Source organism: Equus caballus, chromosome 17 (genome assembly GCF_041296265.1).
Source record: "Equus caballus isolate H_3958 breed thoroughbred chromosome 17, TB-T2T, whole genome shotgun sequence".
Taxonomy (NCBI): Eukaryota; Metazoa; Chordata; class Mammalia; order Perissodactyla; family Equidae; genus Equus; species Equus caballus.
In genome coordinates, this window is record NC_091700.1 from 40,050,947 (window position 1) to 40,071,389 (window position 20,443).

General features: G+C 38.3%; 1 protein-coding gene across 1 annotated transcript in view; it reads right to left on the reverse strand.

The window, feature by feature from the left end:
* The window catches only part of WDFY2 (WD repeat and FYVE domain containing 2), a 182,279-nt gene that overhangs the window by 47,870 nt on the left and 113,966 nt on the right, over positions 1-20,443 (reverse strand). The window contains exons 4-5 of the mRNA XM_014732071.3: positions 14,710-14,764; positions 2,316-2,466 (exon numbers count right to left, since the gene is read on the reverse strand). Coding sequence (XP_014587557.1) covers positions 2,316-2,466; positions 14,710-14,764 — 206 coding nt within the window. The remainder of the gene's footprint in view (positions 1-2,315; positions 2,467-14,709; positions 14,765-20,443) is intronic.

The following is a 20,443-nucleotide window of genomic DNA, read 5'->3' on the forward strand; positions in this document are numbered from 1 at the left end:
TCATCTGTAGAAGTCTCTTATCTTTGTACGTCACCAGTGTCCACTATGAAGAGAGATAGGGGTAATGATATTATTCTGGACATTTTATATTTTTCAACAGCTCTTCCTCCTTCCCTTATCACTACAAAAAAAATCCCTATAAGTATGGAAGGTGGCAGAAAGAAGAGAAGGAGAGAGGTGAGGGTGGAGGGTTCCCATGAAAAAACCTGTTTAAAACCTGGATGTTAATGTGAACCCTAACACTGTATGGGTTGCCTGTTAACAATCTGTGCACCAGGCAGCTCTGAGAAAAAAACCTCCAGCCTTGGTAAAGCCATACGGTTCTCGGTTGAGAACCTCTGGCAAAAGCAGTGCTGTCATGCCACCCGTGTGCAGCACTGGAAAAATGCCAGGGATACATATGCTCCCACAAGGGCTGGCACTGTGGCTCCAAAATTGGAGCTAGAGAGGCAGAGCTGGTGGAGGTGAGGGAATCTTCTGGAAGGGCCTGTCCCTGTATTATTGCAGCTATGCTCCACCTTAATAGCAAGGTTGGACTGGATGGTCATTTACACTGGGGAATGAAGCCAAACGCTTCACACACACACAAAATCTTCTGATTTCCAATCACGAGATTTTTTTTTTTGCTTGGTAAGCCACACGGTGTGGCCAAAGGAAACAGGTTAAAAACTAGGATGACTTTCAGAGATGCCTGAGGAGAGGAGTCAAAGACTACCACAGCCAGGAAAAGTTTAACTCTGTGTAGATGTTTTTTGTTTTTCATTTTCAGATAGTTTAAAAAGTAAACTTCTTAAGGGCAAGATCTGCATCTTTTCTATACTCCTAGGCTTGGCTAGGGATATAGAAGCCAGCATAGTCTGCACAACTATTTTGGTCTCATTAGTTCTGTTCTCAAAGGGGTAATGCGATATAATGGGAAAAAACAGCTGTCTAAGGCAGAAGACCTGGATTCTGGTGGTGCTTTTCCTACATACCAGCTGGGTGGCAGCAGTTAAGGGCCACGACCTTTTCTGGGCTTCAGCTGGCTCATCTGTAAAATGAGGAGTTGGACTGGATGATCTCCAAGGGCTTTCTAATCTTAATATTATAAGAAATCATTACTCTATTGACAAGAGAGCTCATGTATTTCAATTCAAGCATTATGCACGTCTGAACTGGCTTTTAGAAAGTAGACTTTGGAGTTTCTTTTATTAACAGGTGGTAGCACCCTCTCCAAGATAAGCTGATCTTGCTTTCCATTTCTTATCGCCCTTGCTTCTGGTCTTCCTGGTAACTTGCCACTTTTACAACCTTCCACGACGGCCATTCTTAGTTTCTTCATCTTGCCCTTCCAGTGAGGAAAATAAGAGTGAATTAGCCTGTACACACACAAAATTACAGTGCCTGCCACACGTCCATAAGGAAAGAGCAAAGCACTTTGTCAAACTGTCGAGAATCACTGAAGAGGATTTTATAAATATGAGACAAAAATTTGAAAGCAAGTCGTAAAACAATTTCTTCCTGCTTTTGCTGACAAGTGATCTGTTTCCACCTATATCCTCATTTGTCAGAAGGTGGAGAGAGATTCTATGATTTTTAAACTAAAATCCCAGGGCCCTTTACTCGTCAGAACAGTAGCACCATCCACACGGGCTTCACACTTGTCAAGCCTGTGCTTGCTGGAGCCCGGTGGGCCAGATGTGAGGCAAACTCAGCATTAGAGGGCATTCACATGGAGCACATGGGCCCTGGAGACTTGGGAGACAAGAACTAATATCAATCTACGTATCCTAGAAGTCTTGTGCCTGGAACAAAGGCTGTAGCATTACCGTGTAGACATCACCCAACCTACTCTGGTTCTGGCATGGTAGCCTTTCAATAAATATGTTTAAAATGAACGGGAATTCTGTGGTTCTTCTGCCAGGCACCAATATTAAGGTTCACAACCTTAATGTCTATGTAGAAATTACTTCTGTACAAAAAGAAAAGATTGTATTTTGGTGATAGGTTTATCTCCATGTTCCATAATTCTTCCTGACAGCTGAGGCTCACAAATCTGGGCTGTGTCCTGTCTAGATGTCAGACTTCGTGTCACAGGAGACCCCTAACCTGCGCAGCAGGGTCTCTTATTTTAGGTAAAATTACCTCACTTTACTCCACCTACACAAGGACTCATGATGACTTGAAGGTTAAGGAAGTCTATGAGCATCTTAATCAGCAGGGTAACTCAGCAAATAAAACGAAAAACTTTCAAGTTGCACATACCCAAAATTTTCATGAAAGAAAGAAGTCAACAGCTAGGTTCCCACCAAGGGATTTTGTCCAGCAAAGGATACTGCAGGCCTGAGGCCACAGCACTGGTGCGATAACCTCCCAGGCGATGCCCACTCTCAGAGCAGTGCCAGGCAAACTGCTTGTCCTGTCCCGTGCTCAGCACCCACTCCAGCTCCAGCACAAACAGGATCATCGTCACTCTGCTCTGATGCGCTAAAAAGTAAGAGACAAGAAGACAACCGATAAAGCATGCTAAAGGAGGAAAAGCACGACCTGCAGAGATGCATTACTCACTTCTCCCCACTCCAGAGTCAGGTGAATGGTAATGACAACCACTACAAACACAGGCTAAAACAGTGGTTCTCATCGGGGGTAGAGGTTTGCCACTGCAGAGTGGCATGTCTGAGTTTCTATGTGATTTTTTGAAAAACCTATCCATTTCCTCCCACTGCTCTCTTTCTTTCCCACCTGCACCAATCCAAAGATTTCTATCACAGAGAGCTCCCATTACTGAAGGGCCTGCCTCTCTCAGACATGTTAGAGCTGCTAGAGAATGCCAGATTTAGTGTGACCACAAAACACATTAGGAACAATGTTCTTCTTCTTTTTTTTTTTTGGTGAGGAAGATTGCCCCTGAGCTAAAATCTGTTGCCAGTCTTCCTCTTTTTGCTTGAGGAAGTTGGTCCCTGAGGTAACATCTGTGCCAATCTTCCTCTATTTTTATATGTGGAATGCAGCCACAGCATGGCTTGATGAGTGGTGTGTAGGTCCACATCCGGGCTCCAAACCCATGAACCTTGGGCCACTGAACTGGAGTGCGTGAACTTAATGACACACCACTGCCAGCCCCAGGAACAATGTACTTATAATAAAGTCACGGGGTCAGATTACGTGAGCTTAAAAAAAAAGTAAACAGCATTCCTGTTCTCTTTTTGATGAAATTTGACTTATAAACCCACAACAAAGTTCTATAAGAAACTGAATGTTAGGAAAGGAGGGCAGAAATATCTCCAAGTGCCATATAAAAGAATGAAACATCCTTTATGTCAAAGTATACACGTATATCATAATGAGAGCAAATTTCCCAGGGTTGCTCATATCCAAAGGCAACACCATAACAGAACTATTGCATCACACAATTTCAGAGTTAGAAGAAACAATTCATGTCATCTATCCCATCTCTCTATTTTACATATAGGCAAGCTGAGGCACAATGAAGTTGAGTAGTTTGGCTAAGGTCTCATGGCTTCTCAATTACCACAAAAAATCAACAAAATATTTGCTTTCTTCTTACGTAATTCTGGGGGGTGAGGTAGAGGGGGTCTGTGGCCACTGAATAGAGCTGACTGGAATAAACGAAGATTGATATCCTGGAACCAGAATATCACCGGGCCCTGTGCCCAGGAGCTGGCAATCTGGTGGGCAAGAGTAGACGTATCACGAGTATCTCGAGGTGATAGAGAAGACATCAGTTTCCCATCTTGATCATGAAAACAGGGTTAGACAGTATGGAGGGATCTTTGCAGCTCTACCGGCAAAAGCAACACTGTCTGCCAATTTCTGAGTGTCTAACAAGTGCCAGGTACTTAAATACATTCTCTCACTCAGTCATTGTAATGACCCTGTAAGGTGGGTGGTTTCCTCATTTTACAGACACAACCCAGCCTTGGCAAGATGGCCCTTTTATTTTTATTTTATTTTTTGCTGAGGAAGACAAGCCCTGAGCTAACATCTGTGCCAATCTTCCTCCACTTTATATGTGGGTTGCCACCACAGCACGGCTGATGAGCGGCAGAGGTCCATGCCTGGAATCTGAACCTGTGAACCCTGAACTTGCAAACCCAACCTGCCAAAGTGGAGTACACTGAACGTAACCACCACACCACCAGCTGGCCCCAGGATGGCCCTTTTAGATTGTCTACCAAACAATACAGTCAGAACCACAGTGAACACCCACATGACAGTCATTTCACCAAATGACTAGGGTTTAAAATCTGGTATTTGAAGCACAGAGAATCTAAAGGGATATAGAAGGGGTATAATACTATGTCTTCTCTACAGTAAATACCTGCCTTTCAGAGTATCAGCCACTATTCAAGATCAAAACATTGTCTTTACAAGGCTATCATTACCCTGATATCAAAGCGAGACAAAGACAGCACAAAAAAAGAAAACTACAGGCCAATATCCCTGATGAACAAAGACCCAAAAATCCTCAAGAAAATATTAGCAAACTCAATTCAACAGTACATTAAAAGGATCATACACCATGACCAAGTGGGATTTATTTCAGGGAAGCAAGGATGGTTCAATATCCACAAATCAATGTGAGACACAACATTAACAAAATGAAGGATAAAAATCATATGAACATCTATATACATACAGAAAAAGCATCTGACAAAATTCAGCATCCATTTATGATAAAAACTCTGTACAAATTGGGTATAGAGGGAATGTACCTCGATGTAATAAAGGCCATAGATGAGAAACTCACAGCTAATATCATACTCAATGATGAAAAGTTGAAAGTTTTTCCTCTAAGATCAGGAAGAAGACAAGGATGCCCACTCTTGTCACTCTTATTCAACATAGTATTGGAAAGTCCTAGCCACAGCAATTAGGCAAGAAAAAGAAATAAAAGGCATTCAAATCAGAAAGAAGTAAAACTGTCACTGTTTGCAGATGATATGATACTATATATAGAAACTCTAAAGACTCCATTAAAAAAACTTTTAGAATAAATGAATTCAGTAAAGTTGCAGAATACAAAATTAATATACAAAAATCTGTTGTGTTTCTATACGCAAATAACAAACTATCAGAAAGAAATTAAGAAAACAATCCGATTTACAATTGCATCAAAAAGAACAAAATACCTAGGAATAAATTTAACCAAGGAGGTGAAGGATCTGTACATTGAAAACTATAAGACACTGGTGAAAGAAATTGAAGAAGACACAAACAAATGAAAAGATATTCTGCGCTCATGGATTGGAAGAATTAATGTTCCTAAAATGTCCATACTACCTAAAGCAATCTACAGATTCAGTGCAATCCCTATCAACATTCCAATGGCAGTTTCCAAAGAACTAGAACAAATAATTGTAAAATCTATGTGGAACCACAAAAGAACCCAAATAGCCAAACAATCTTGAGAAAGAAGAACAAAGCTGGAGGCATCATTCTCCCTGATTTCAAACTATAGTACAAAGCTACAGTAATCAAAACAGTATGGTAGTGGCATAAAAAACAGACACATAGATCAACAGAACAGAAACAGAACAGAAAAGAGAGCCCAGAAATAAACCCATCATATATCGTCAGTTAATTTATGACAAAGGAGCCAAGAATATACAATGAGGAAAGGACAGCCTCTTCAATAAATAGTTTTGGAAAAACTGGACAGCCATATGCAAAAGAATGAAACTAGACCACTATCTTATACTATACACAAAAATTAACTCAAACTAGGTTAAAGATTTCAATGTAACACCTGAAACCATAAAATTCTTAGAATAAAACATAGGCAGTAAACTCCTAGCCATTGGTCTTAGTGATGTTTTTTTTGGATCTGACTCCAAAGGCATGGGAAACAAAAGCAAAAATACACAAACAGAACTACATGAAACTAAAAAGCTGCTGCACAGCAAAGGAAACCATCAACAAAACAAGAAGGCAACCTATGGAATGGGAAAAGATATTTGCAAATCATATATCTGATAAGCAGTTAATATCCAAAATATATAAAGAACTCACACAACTCAACAACAAAAAAATGAACAACCTGATTAAAAAATGGGCAGAGGCCCATCAACTGATGAATGGATAAAGAAGATGTAGTATATATATGCAATAGAATACTACTCAGCCATAAAAAAGACAAAAATCATCCCATTTGCAACAACAGGGAGGGACCTTGAAGGTATCATGTTAAGTGAAATAAGCCCAACAGAGAAAGACAAACACCATATGATTTCACTCATACATGGAATATAAACAAACACATGGACAAAGAGAACACATTAGTGGTTATCAGAGAGGAAGGGGGTTGGGAGGGTGGGCATAAGGGGTAAAAGGGCACATATATATGATGATGGACAAATAATAATGTACAATTGAAATTTCACAATGTTGTAAACCATTATGACCTCAATAAAAAAAAATGGGCAGAGGATACGGACATTTTTCCAAAGACGACATACAGATGGCCAAGAGGCATATGAAAAGATGTGCAACATCACTGATTATCAGGGAAATGCAAACCAAAATCACAACGAGATACCATCTCACACTGGTTAGAATGGCTATTATCAAAAAGACAAGAAAGAACAAGTGTTGGAGAGGATGTAGAGAAAAGGAACCCTTGTACCCTTTTGGTGGGAATGTAAATTGGTGCAGCAACTATGGAAAACAGTATGGAGACTTTTCAAGAAATTAAAAATAGAACTACCATACAATCCAGCTTTTCCACTTCAGTGTGTCTCTCTGAAGAATATGAAAACACTTATTCAAAAAGATATACGCACCCCTACGTTCAGTGCAGTATTATTTACAACAGCCAAGATATAGAAATAACCCGTGTCCATCAATGGATGAATGGATAAAGAAACTGTGGTGTATATATACAATGGAATACTACTCAGCCATAAAAAAGGAAATCTTGCCATTTGCAACAACATGGATAGACCTTGAGTGCATCACACTAAGTGAAATAAGTCAGACAGAGAAAGACAAATACCATATGATTTCACTTATATGTGTAATCTAAAAAGCAAAATGAAGAAACAAGCAAAACAAAACAAAAACAAACTATAAATACAGAGAACAGATTGGTGGTTACCAGATGGAAAGGGATTGCAGGGTGGGCAAAATGGGTGAAGGAGCTCAACTGTATGGTGATGGGTGGTAAGTAGACTCATGGTGATGATCACTTTGTAGTGTATACAAATACCGAATTACAATGTTGTATGCCTGAAACTTACACAATGTTAAATATCAATTTTACTTCAATAAAAAAACAAAAACAAACCAAAAGATGTGACTTCTTGGAGAAATTCCTGAAGATCTTGTTATGTCTGTGTCATTAAATGTTCAATTCAAGTTCTACCAATGATGGAATAAAAACGGACTCTCTAATGGATCCAAGTGTACACAAGTCTATTTCAGGCAGAAAGTGGCTCCCAGCACTTTGCCCCTTTTTCTCATGAGGGGCCTTTGACCTTCTTTCTGTCACTTTCCCAGTTCAAGGAGATGACAGTATTCCAGAAGATAAGGGGGTTTAGCTTTCTGAGCTGCCATCATGTGCCAGAGGAGGAGACAGAGCTCACTTGCTCAAAGCTACATCATTGAGTGACGAAGCTCCAATTAAAACCCTAGCCTCTCTGCTCAGGTTGGTTCTCTTTCTCCCTGAGAAACTGCCTATGATTACTGAGAAAACAGCCAAACAAAACCAATCCTGCAGACGCAAAGCACATACTCTTTCTAAGGTGACAGAATTCTTTTATTCAAAAAGAAACCTTTTAAAGATACATCCATATCACTAAGCTTTAGAAACCTTGGCTTGACGTCTGGCTATACTTCTTGGATAGGAGTGGTGAGAAAGGTCATTCTTGCCTTGATCTTGATCTTAGGGGGAAAGCATCTAGTTTGTCACCATTAAGTGTGATGTTTGCAACAGGTTTTTTGTAGACGTTTCTATATCAACTTGAAGAAGTTCCCCTCTATTCATAGTTTGCTGAGAGTTTTTGTCATGCATGGTTGTCAGATTTTATCAAATGCTTTTTCTGCATCTAGTGATATAATCATACGATTTTTCTTCTTCAGCCTTTTGATATGACGGATTATACAGATTTTCCAATGTTGAACCAGCTTTGCATATCTAGAATAAATCCCACTTGGTCATGGTGCATAATTCTTTTTATACATTGTTGGATTTGCTAGTATTTTTTGAGGATTTTTACATCTAAGTTCACGAGAGATATTGGTCTGTAGTTTTCCTTTTATGTAATGTCTCTGTCCAGTTTTGGAATCACTGATTGATTTTTTAAAAATGTTTTCTGAGATAAAATTCACCATTTAAACCATTTTAGAGTGTATAATTTGGTGGTTTTTAGTATATTCACAACATTGTGCAATTATTATGGAAAATGTTCTATTTCCAGAACATCTCCATCACCCCAAAAAGAAACCCATAGCCCCAATTCCCCCCTTCCCTGTCCCTGGGCAACCACTAATTTACGTTGTCTTTATGGAGTCTCCTATTTTTTTTTTTTTTGAGGAAGATTAGCCCTGAGCTCACATCTGCTGCCAATCCTCCTCTTTTTGCTGAGGAAGACTGGCCCTGAGCTAACATCCATGCCCATCTTCCTCTACTTTATACGTGGGATGCCTACCACAGTATGGCATGCCAAGCGGTGCTATGTCTGCACCCGGGAACCAAACCGGCGAACCCCGGGCTGCAAAAGTGCCCCGGAATGTACGCACTTCACCACTGCACCACCGGGCCAGCCCCTGGAGTCTCCTATTCTTGACAATTCACATAAATGTAAGCACACAATGTGTGGTCTTTTGTGTCTCGTTTCTTTCACTTAGCATGTTTCTGGGTTTATCCATGTTGTAACGCGTATCAGTACTTCATTTCTTTTTTATGGCCAAGTAACATTTTGTTTATCCATTCATCCTTCCAGGGACATTTAGGCTGCTTCCACGTTTTGGTTATTGTGAATAATGCTGCTATGCACATGGGTATACAAATAATCTGTTTGAGTCCCTGCTTTCATTTCTTTTAGGTATAAACCTGGGATAAATCTCACGGGTTGTGATGTATTATCCTTTTTATATATTGCTGAATTTGACTTGCTTAAATTTTGTTTAGGTTTTTGCATCTATTTTCATGGGGGATGTTGGCCTATAGACTTCTTTTCTTGTCCTGTCTTTGTCTAGTTTTAGTATTAGGTAAAGGCTGACTTTGAAAATGAGGGGAAAGTCACCTCTTCAATTTCTGAAAGAGTCTGTGTAGAGTTTGTATTGTTTCTTCCTTAAATGTTTGGTAAAATTAATGAGTAAAGCCATCTGGGACTGGAGTATTCTTTGTGGAAAGGTTTTAATTATAAAGTCAATTTCTTTCACAGATATAGGGCTACTAGGGTTATCTATTTCTTCTTGAGTGGGCTTTCACAGTTTGTATCTTTCAAAGATTTGTTCATTTACACTGTCAAATCTATTAGTATAAAATTGTTCAAAATATTTCTTATTATCCTTAAATAGCCCTAAGAACCTATAATAATATCCCCTCTCTCATTCCCGATATTGGTAATATGTATCTTCTTTTTTTTTCTTTTCTGATAAGTCTGGCTAGAGGTTTATCACTTTTATTATCTTCTCCAAAAAAAAAACCCCCAAAACTCAGATTTTGGTGTCATTCTCTATTTTCTCTTTTCTATTTCATGAACTTCTGCTATGATCTCGCTTCTCTTCTGCTTAGCATAGCTTTCACTTGTTCTTCTCTTTCTGGTTTCTTGACATAGAAGCTAAAATCACTGATTTGAGACCATTCTTCTCTTCTAACATAGGTGTTAAGTGCTATAAATTTCCTGTTAAGTACTGCTTTAGCAGCATCCCATAAATTCTGATACATTGTGTTTTCATTTTCATTCAGTTCAAAATACTAATTTCTCTTTTGATTTCTTCTTTGACCATTGATTATTCAGATGTAGGTTATTTACCTTCCTAACGTTTGGGGATTTTCCAGAGAGCTTTCTATTATTGATTGTTGTACACTGCATGACCTGAATTCTTCCAAATTTACTGAGACTTGTTTTATGGCCCAGAATATGGTCTACCTTGATAATGTTCTCTGTGCATTTGAAAAGAATGTATATTCTGCTTTAGTTGAAAGGAGTGTTCTACAGATGTCAATTAGAGCAAGCTGGCTCTGTACTGTTCAAGTCTTTTATACCTTATTGATTTTCGGTTTACTTATTCTATCCATTATTGATTGATCAATTATTAGAGAGGAGTATTAAAATTTCTGACTATAATTGTGGATGTGTCTATTTTTCCTCCTAAAGTTTCATCAGGTCTTGCTTCATGTATTTCAAAGCTATCTTTATTAAGTGCGTAAACATTTAGGATTTTTATCCCCTCCTGAAGGACTGACCCCTTTATCATTATGAAATGATCTTCTTTATCCCTGGTAATATTCTTTGCTCTGAAATCTACTTTGACTAATATTAACACAGCCACTCCAGCTATCTTTTGACTAGTGTTTGCATGGCCTATCTTCTTTGATCCTTTTATTTTTAACCTATTTATGCCTTTATATTTAAAGAGCACTTCTTACATGTAGTTTATATCTGGGTCTCCCTTTTTCACTCAATCTGATGGTCTCTGCCTTTTTTTTTTTTGAGGAAGATCAGCGCTGAGCTAACATCTGCTGCCAATCCTGCTCTTTTTGCTGAGGAAGACTGGCCCTGAGCTAACATCTGTGCCCATCTTCCTCTACTTTATATGTGGGTCGCCTGCCACAGCGTGGCTTGATGAGCGGTGCCATGTCCACACTCGGGATCCGAACCGGCAGACCCTGGGCTGCCGAAGCAGAATGTGTGAACTTAACCATCAAGCCACCGGGCGGGCCCCTGGTCTCTGCCTTTTAATTGGCTTTAGATCATATACATTTAATGTAATTAGTGATAACTTGTTAGGCTTAAATCTCTCATCTTGCTATTTGTTTTCTATTTTCCTGTGTGTTCTTTTTCCCTTTCCCTCTTACTATTTCAGAGGGGCAGGGTTAATTCAGAACGATTTTATGATTCCATTATATCTCCTTGCTTGGCTTACTAGTTGTAACTTTTTGATTTGTTATTTTAATGAGTGCTTTAGGGCTAGGAGTATACATCTTCAACTTACAGTCTTCCTTCCAGTAAAATTACACCACTCATGTACAGCATGAGAACCTTATAATACTTCCATTTCTCCCCACCTCCTGGCCTTTGTGCTATTGTTGTCATACATTTTACTTTTAAGTATGTTATGGACCTCAAGCTACTTTGTTATTACTTTTAATTAAATAGCCAATTATTTTCTAAAGAGATTTAAATAATAAGAAAAAAAATCTTATACTAACCATGTCTGGTTTTCTTCATTCTTTTGTGTGGATCTCTATTTTCCTTTGGCATCATTTTCCGCCTTCCTGAAAGACTTCCTTTAACATTTCTTTTAGAGCAGGTCTATGGGTGATAAGTTATTTCAGTTTTTATATATCTGAAAAAATTTTTATTTCACCTCCAATTTTGAAAAGTATTTTCTCTGGGTATTGAATTCTATGTTAGCTGTTTTTTCCTTTCAGTACATTAAAGATATTCCACTGACATCAAATCCATCTACCATTTCACCAATTTATTCTGTGTCTAACAATCTACCCAATGATTTTTTATTTCAATGACTATTTTTCATATATAAAAGTTCTGTCTGATTCTTTAAAAAATCTATTTTTTTTAATACACTTTTTATTTCCCCCGGTTTCTACACTTTCTTTGATTTCTTTAACCACTTAAAACATGGTATGGTCTCTTTCAGATTGTTGTTCATTATTTAAGATTTTTGGCCTTCTAACCCTCCAGTTTGTGGTATCTGATAACATTTACTCATAGTGGATTGACTCTTTTTCACTTGTGTAATTTTATTTTTATTATTATGAATTCATCTTAAGCAAGGGTTGTTTTTGCTCTGGCACCTTTGTGCTATTTCTCTTGTGAAAAAGAGCTTTTGCATTTATTTCTAGCTAGTACCCTAGGGATATCATTGGCCAAGGATCAATGTTTATGTTAAATTCTTAAGGTGAAACGACAGACCTGGTGGCCTCGTGGTTAAGTTCAGCACGCCCTGCTTTGGCGGCCTGGGTTTGCTTCCCAGGTGCAGACCTACATGACTTGTCTGTCAGTGGCCATGCTGTGGTAGTGGCTCACATACAAAAAGAGGAAGACTGGCAATAGATGTTAGCTCAAGGTGAATCTTCCTCAGCAAAAGAAAAAAGGAAAGAAAGAAAGAAAAAGAAAATTCTTAAGTTGAAGATTCCACCATCACATTCTTGGTTTAAATTTGTAGTCCAAATCTAAGAGTTTTAGGTTGGGATTTTCATTTATTTGGGAGACTTTCTCCTCTATCCATATTTGAGATCAGGAATAAATTTCCCTGTAGTCTTCTGGGCCAATGAATGGAGAGTTTGGGTCCTTTCTTTTTCATAGGATTATGGATTTTAGTTTTACACAGAAATCTCAGTTGCAATTTCCCATCTCACTCAGCCCTCATCTTCTGTCCCCAGTTGAATGTTCATACAAAAGCTTCTAGCTATTAGTGGTTCTACTTATCTCCCCAGGACAGCAGCAATGTCGGGTTATATGCATGTAACTTACTTTTAGTTTTCGTTTTCTCTTTGCTTCTGGCACGTGGAATTCTTCCTTTGTTTCTCTCATGAGCTTGACATTGCCCCCAAGTACATAGTCATATATTCTAGTTGTGTCTCTGGTTGTGCTGTGTGGGACACTGCCTCGGCATGGAGATACAGCCTCATAACAACTCAAGTGAGAACTGTGGAGCGGTTTGAGCTGACTGCCCCATATAAGCCACCAGTATAAAGTGGTTGCCAGAAAGTTCACCCTTTATAGTAGAAGGATAGTGCCCAGGAGAAGAAGGAAATAGGATTTTGTACTTACCACATTACATGTGTCCATTATTTATCTACTGTGTAACAAATCACCCCAAAACTTAGTGGCTTAAAACAGTAAACATTTATTATCTGAGAATTTCTGCTGGTCAGAGACCTTGGTACAGCTTAGCTTGGTGCCTCTGTTGAAAGGCGTCCCACAGAATGAAATCAAGGTGTGGGACGAGGCTACGGTCCCATCTGAAAGCTTGACGGAGGGAGGATCTGCTTCCCAGCTCCCTCACTTTGCTGCTCACTGGATTCAGTTCCTCACCGGCTGTTTAACTGAGGGCCTCAGTTCCTTACTGGCTGTTAACACTGCCTCCTTCAGTTCCTCACCACGTGGGCTTCTCCACAAGGCAGCTCACAATATTGCAGCTGGCTTCCGGCAGAACAAGCAAGAGAGCAGGAGAGGGCAAGCAAGATGGAAGCCCTAGTCTCTTTGTAACCTAATCTTAGAAGTGATATCCATCACTTGCCATATTTTAGATCCAGTCTACACGCAAGGGACGGGGCGTGAACACCCAGGAGGTGAGGATGATCAGGAGCCATCTTAGAGGCTGCCTACCACAACGTGTCACATTTTTAAATGGCCTCACAGGTACAATATGATATCCCAAGATCTGTGACTAAGACAATTAAAAAAATTTTTTTAAAGAACAAAAACTCAGGTCATGTAAAGAAGGATATCAATGCTTAGGCTAGAAAAGAAAAGGGATAAAAGGAGAAAACGAAGGAACAGCAGTGGGAACTTTAATGGCTGTTTTAAAATCACTGAAAAGCTGTCACGTGTAAGAGAGATTGTACTTAGTTTCTGTAGCTCCAGGATACTAAGCAAGACCAATAGAAAAGCATTCTAGTACTTATCACACAACATTTTAATGGCCTGTTTGTATCCTCCACATGATTATAAACTGCTTATAAGCAGATACTATACACGTCTTGTTCACTATTTTAATCTTCAGTTATTGGAACACATCAGGTACTCAATAAATACTTGATAAGTGATATGTGAAAAAAAATTAAAGAACAAATCCATAAGGAAATGAATTTTGGCTCAAAATCTAGAAATAAAGAACTTAATGCTTAGAATTTTCTAAAATCAGGATGAGCTGCTATGTCTGTGGAGACATCAGAGGAAAGGCTGGATGATCATGCAGGACAAATGAGGTCAAGCGATTTGGATGGAATGACATCTAAGTGTTACAAGGTCCACCTGTAATGTTCTGAGCCCGTGACACTGTTGGTCTAGATAAAGAAATTCTTACGGAAAATTGCTCCTGGTCTACACTATGGGAATAGCCTACGGTACACCGCCCATGTTGAAGACACAATAAAACCATAATTCCTTCCCTTTGACAATTTGAACACTCTGAGCCATTTAAAACATTTAACCAAAAGTGAAACGAGCCCCACAGAAAGCAGCTCGCTCCTAACACTGGCCCCACTATCCGTCCCTGCTGCACTGTTCGGAGGCAGTGTGGTGCAGTAGGAAGACAAAGGACAAAGGCTGTGGGTTCTGGAGTCACACTGGCCTGGTCTGGCTCTGCACTTTACCAGCTACAGGACCACAGGCAAGTCACCCAATCTCCTTGGGCCTCAGCTTCTTAATTCTAAAATTGGGATAATAGTCACCTCACAGGATTGCTCTGTTTTATTCCCCCTGACTATTGTAAAGTCCTCTCTTTGACAGTGGAAGCCATCAAGAAACATTTCAGTCTAGGTAAACGAAACAGTGCTCTCATTCCTACCTTGATAGTTTTTCACAGGAGTCATCTTGTTATAATCTTCTGATAAAATAAACTCCTGCAAAATAATAGAAAAATATTAAGCAAAAAGAAATTCTTTAGGTGAATAATTATGTTTTGGTAAAACCAGACAGTATAAAGCAAACATCACCACAGCATTACATTTGACATGAGTATTTTGCCAATCAACTCAGCATATTTGTACTCCTTTAAAAGTAACAATCATAATTATGATCCCATGCAATTATAATTTTTACCCTATAACTCTGAAGTTGATTTTTTGAGTATGCATAAGAAGAAACCTAGATCAAGTTCAGACCAAGGGTCAATTCCGAAGATAAACCCAATTCAAATTACTTTTCTCTCAATGGTGCCACAGCTGAAAATCTGCAAGGTTTTGACCAGTGAGCAAAGGGATAGCAATCTTCTACTACAGAAATAAATGAGATACTTTAAAGGTTCTGTTTCTAATATCTGTAACTTATTTCCCCTTACGATGAGCTTCTCAAGACTGCATCTTACTCATCCCTGTAATCCTGCGGCACCTGGCACAGTGTCTTGGCATAGTCGGTAATCAATAAATACGATCAAACAGATATGTGAAAGGCATCTTCCAATCTGATGAGATTAGTTTGGATGTCAGATTTACTATAAAGTATCAGTTTCTATACAACACATTGTGTATACTCTTTGTGAGGACATAAAAGGTGAGTGTGTGGGTGTGTGTTGTGCATACTCCACCTAAGCATCTATGTATACAATGACCTTCACGTAGAAGCCAAGCGAGTCTTTATCAGCCTTAGCCAGGTTTTGAGTTTGGTAGCTTCTTTCAAATGGAAAATATCCATACAGTCTTTAAAAGTAAGCTGTCAAACATAACGAAAGCTGCAAAGCATAATAAATTGATGCCATCATCTGAACTAAAAACAGAACAGTGAACCTTTTCAAAACATTTGGAGGCTTCCAGAATTTTTCCTTGATGACTTAAAGAAAGGTAGGTGGGAGGACAGACGTATAAACTCCTTACTTGCTATCCAGGCATTTACTGAGTGAGTTCGCATAGACTGTGTAATTTTTTAGAATATAATTATTTCATTGTTTCTGTGATAGACGCCACAAAGGTAAAAGTATGAGGTGATGTGAGAGAATACGCAAGGCAAGAAAGTTCCTTTGAGTATTCACTTTTCTACCCCATCCCTCCTTAAGAAGCTTGTCTACAAATGGATTTTCTTCACCATGAGTTTCTCAGTAAAAACATTATTTAACTTGCCACTTTTTAAATTCATATCCTCATTCCTTCAAGGAGTGGCACTATATCCACTTCACATTTCTGAAGAGTTAGACTCACTATTGTTGAAAGCAGACAAATTTTTAAAGAAGTAAAGTCATTTTCCCAGAAAGAGCTCACAGTGTGGGTAAGGAGGCCGCGCACGCATCTAAGCAACGATTCACTACCACCCCCAATCCCAGGCAGGAGGAGCTCGGCACTAAGCCCCACAGCTTACCCGAAATTTCCTAACATGCACGCAAAATAAATTTATGAAAGATGATTGTTATTCAGGCAAATGTTCACTGAGTTCATACAGTTCATACGTTACTTTGCATATATTGAAATGGTTCTCTAGCTTGGGCAAAAGGTTCCTGGATTCCTTTTGGAAACAGGCAGGGTATAAAATGAAACAACTTGCTGCGACCTGCACTTAGAATCAACATATACACATACAATAGAACTACCAGTTTACTGCATTGGTAAACTTAATTTTTGTTCATTTGTTTTTCTTATGAGAATAAAAACATAATCATGGAGAAAATTTGGGAGGTTTTGTTAGCATTTTTTTCATTATTATTTTTTTGACCAGAGAAACAATATGCTATTCTAAGAAATGTAAGACAAACATTACAAAGTCCCTTGTGATGCTGCTTCTCAGAAGTAACCATTACGGAAAGTACTATTGGAATCATATATATAATAAAACAATGCTATATAACAATACTTCTTTCCTGTTAACAAATCGTTCATCTCATTCCACATGAGTACATGCTCTGTAATGACTGGATAAGATGTTCTTCTATTGATGGGTGTTCATATTGCTTCCAGTTCTCCTTATTAAAAAATATTTCATCAAACGTATCCTATCTTTTTATATCTCTAAGAATATTTCAAAGAAATAAAGTTCTAGAAGTAGAATTGTTGGACCAGAGGATATAACCATTTAAAACTTGATAGATATTGCTGAATTGACTTTTTAAAAAGTTCTGCCTATTAAAACTCACAAACATACAATGTAAACGTTTGGCTGCAGCTTAGATTATTTCGTTAGGATTGACCAATCAAAGCTCAGAAAAAACTAGATCAAAGATGTACACATTTTAAATTATTTTATCCATCTTTCTATCCTCCCTTCTTTACATTCAAATGTCCACATTATCTGTCATCCTAACTGTTTTTTTTTAATACTTTATTTTTAGAGCATTTTTAAATTCACAGCAAAACTGAGAGGAAAGTACAGAGATTTCTCATATAACCCCCGCCCCTACACACACATAGCCTTCCCTATTATGAACAGCCCACACCAGAGTGTACAACTGTCACAAGTGATGCACAACTGTAACAATGTCGATTACACTGACACATCATTATCACCCAAAGTCCACGGTTCACCCTAAGGTTCACTCTTGCTGGTGTAAGTTCTGTGGATTTTGACAAATGTAGAACATGTACCCACCATCACAGTACCATACAGAGTATTTTCACTGCCCTAAAACTCCTCTGTGCTCTGTCTATTCACCTTTCTCCCCCTGCCTAACCCCCGGCACCACTGACCTTTTCACTGTCTCCAAAGTTTTTCCAGATTGTCCTATAGTTAGCACCATACAGCATGCAGCCTTTTCAAATTGGCTTCTTTTACGTAGTAACATGCATTTAAGTTTCCTCCACGTCTTTTCATAGCTTGATAGCTCATTTCTTTTTTATGCTGAATAATAATATCTCATTGACTGAATGTACCACAGTTTATTTATCCATTCATGTACAAAAGGACATTTTGGTTGCTTCAAAGTTTTGGCAATTATCAATAAAGGCACTATAAACATCCGTGTGCAGATTTTTGTGTGGACATAAGTTTTCATCACTTTTGGGTAAATACCAAGGATTGCTGGGTCGTATGGTAAGAGTATGTTTAGTTTTATAAGAACTGCCAAACTGTTTGCCAAATTGGCTGTACCATTATGCATGCCCACTAGTAACGTAGGAGAGGTCCCCCTGCTCCACAACCTTGCCAGCATTTGGTGTTGTGTTCTGGATTTTGGCCATTCTAATAGGTGTGTAGTGGTATCTCATTGTTTTAATTTGCATTTCCATGATGACTTATGACATGCAGCATCTTTTCATATGCTTATTTGCCATGTGTAGATCTTCTTTGGTGGGGCGCCTGTTAAGGTCTTTGGCCCACTTTTAATCAGACTGGCTTTCTCTTATTGTTGAGTTTTAAGAGCTCATTGTACATTTTGGACAACAGTTCTTTTATCAGGTTTATCTTCTGCAAAAATATTTTCTCCCAGTCCGTGGCTTGTCTTTTTATTCCCTTGACAATATCTTTTGCAAAGCAGAAATTTTTAATTTTAATGAAGCAGAATTTATCAATTCTTGCTGTCTTTTTTGGTATTGTGTCCAAAAAGTCATCACCAAACCCAAGGTAATCTACATTTTCTCCTAAGTTATCTTCTAAGAGTTTTACAGTTTTGTGTTTTACATTTAGGTCTGTGATCCAGTCTGAGTTAATTTTTGTGGAGGGTGTAGGGTCTATGTCTAGATTTATTTTTTACATGTCGATATCCAGTTGTTCCAGCACCATTTGCTGAAAAGCCCATCTTTTTCCATTGTATTGCCTTTGCTCCTCTGTCAAAGATCAGCTGACTATATTTATGGGGGTCTATTTCGGGGCTCTTTATTCTGTTCTATTCTCTATTTGTCTGTTCTTTCACCCGTACCACACTATCTTGATTACTGTAGCTTTTCAGTAAGTCTCGAACTTGGGTAGTGTCAATCCTCTGATTGTTCTTCAATATTGTGTTGGCTATTCTGGGTCTTTTGCCTCTCTATATAAACTTGAGAATCAGTTCGTCAATATCTACAAAATAACTTGCTCAGCTGTTGATTGGGACTGCACTGAATCTAGAGATCAAGTTGGGAAAACTGACATCTTGACAATATTGAGTCTTCCTGTCCATAAACATGAAATATCTCTTCCTTTATTTAGTTCTTTTTTTATTTCATTCAGTGGAGTTTTGCAGTTTTCTCACACAGATCTTATACATATTTTGTTAGATTTATACCGAAGTATTTCATTTTAGGGAGTTTTGATGTAAATGGTAGTGTGTTTTTAATTTTAAATTCCACTTGTTCATTGTTGGTATAAAGGAAATGATTGACTTTTGTATACTAACTTCATATCCTGCAACCTTGATATAACTGCTTATTAGTTTCAGGAGTTTCTTTTGTCAATTCTTACAGATTCTTCTACATAGATGATCATATCATCTACAAACAGTTTTATTTTATCTCCTTTTCTTGATGTATTGCATTAACTAGTACCTCTAGTACAATGTTGAAAAGGAATGATGAGGGAGTTATCCTTGCCCTGGACCTGATTTCAGTGAGAAAACTGCTGGTTTCTCACCACACCAAACTGTTTTTAATGTTCACTGTAACAGATCAAACAATTCAGCATGTATAAGAAAAAAGTTAGTAATTTTCTCTACCCTCTACCTCACTCCTTTGAGGAAACCAGTGTTAATAGTCTGCTATATCCTTCCACAACTGTTTTTCCTCTGCCCTTATATAATAAAACATATATGCATATATAGAGGGTTTTTTTGTGTGTTGTTGCACAAAAATAGGATCACACTATAGACATTACTCTACAACTTGCTGTTTTCATTTATAATATATCAGAACTATCTTTCCACGGTAAAACACGTGGTTCTACTCTATTCTTTCTGATGGTTGTATAATGCTCCAAAACATAGATATCCCATATTTTACCCAAGTACTCCCCCATTAAATGGACATTCTGCCTGTCTCCTATTTTTTACTATTACAACAATATGGCAAGAAACGTCTTTGCATGTATAAAAATATGAACTAAAGCATATACTGAAAAGACTGCTGGCTCAAAGATTATGTACATTTAATATTTTAATAAACTCTGCTGATCACTTTGCAGAAGTATGCAGCCTTTCAATTCCCCACTGTCTGGGCCTCATCCACCAGCATACTTCCCCAAATGTCATCAGCACTGGATATTACTCATCTTTTCAATTTTTGCTAAATTGCTGTGCAAAAAAATTATAACTCACTATAATTTAATATGCATTACCCTGACCGCTTATGAGGTAGAGCACTTTTTATATGTTTATTTGCCATATTCATTTCTTGTTCCATGAACTTCCTCTTTAAATCCTGCTGAAGCTTTGTTTTCTAAAAAGTAGATCCTGAGGCAAAATTTAAGTGCTACTGCTTTCTTTGGAGGTACAGTATCAGCAGTATGAGTGAGGGAAAAGCAGAGAAAGATGCGTAGTGCATCACCAAGCTGATCTATGTTTTATGAAGCCCAGCTAGTTCTCCTACAGGATTTAAACATCAGGCTTTGGAAGAATCCGTTGGAGGAAGGAAAGGAAAGAGAATTCATCTGCCAGCTCTCTCCTCCCTTGCTTTGAATTTTGATCATAACTCCAT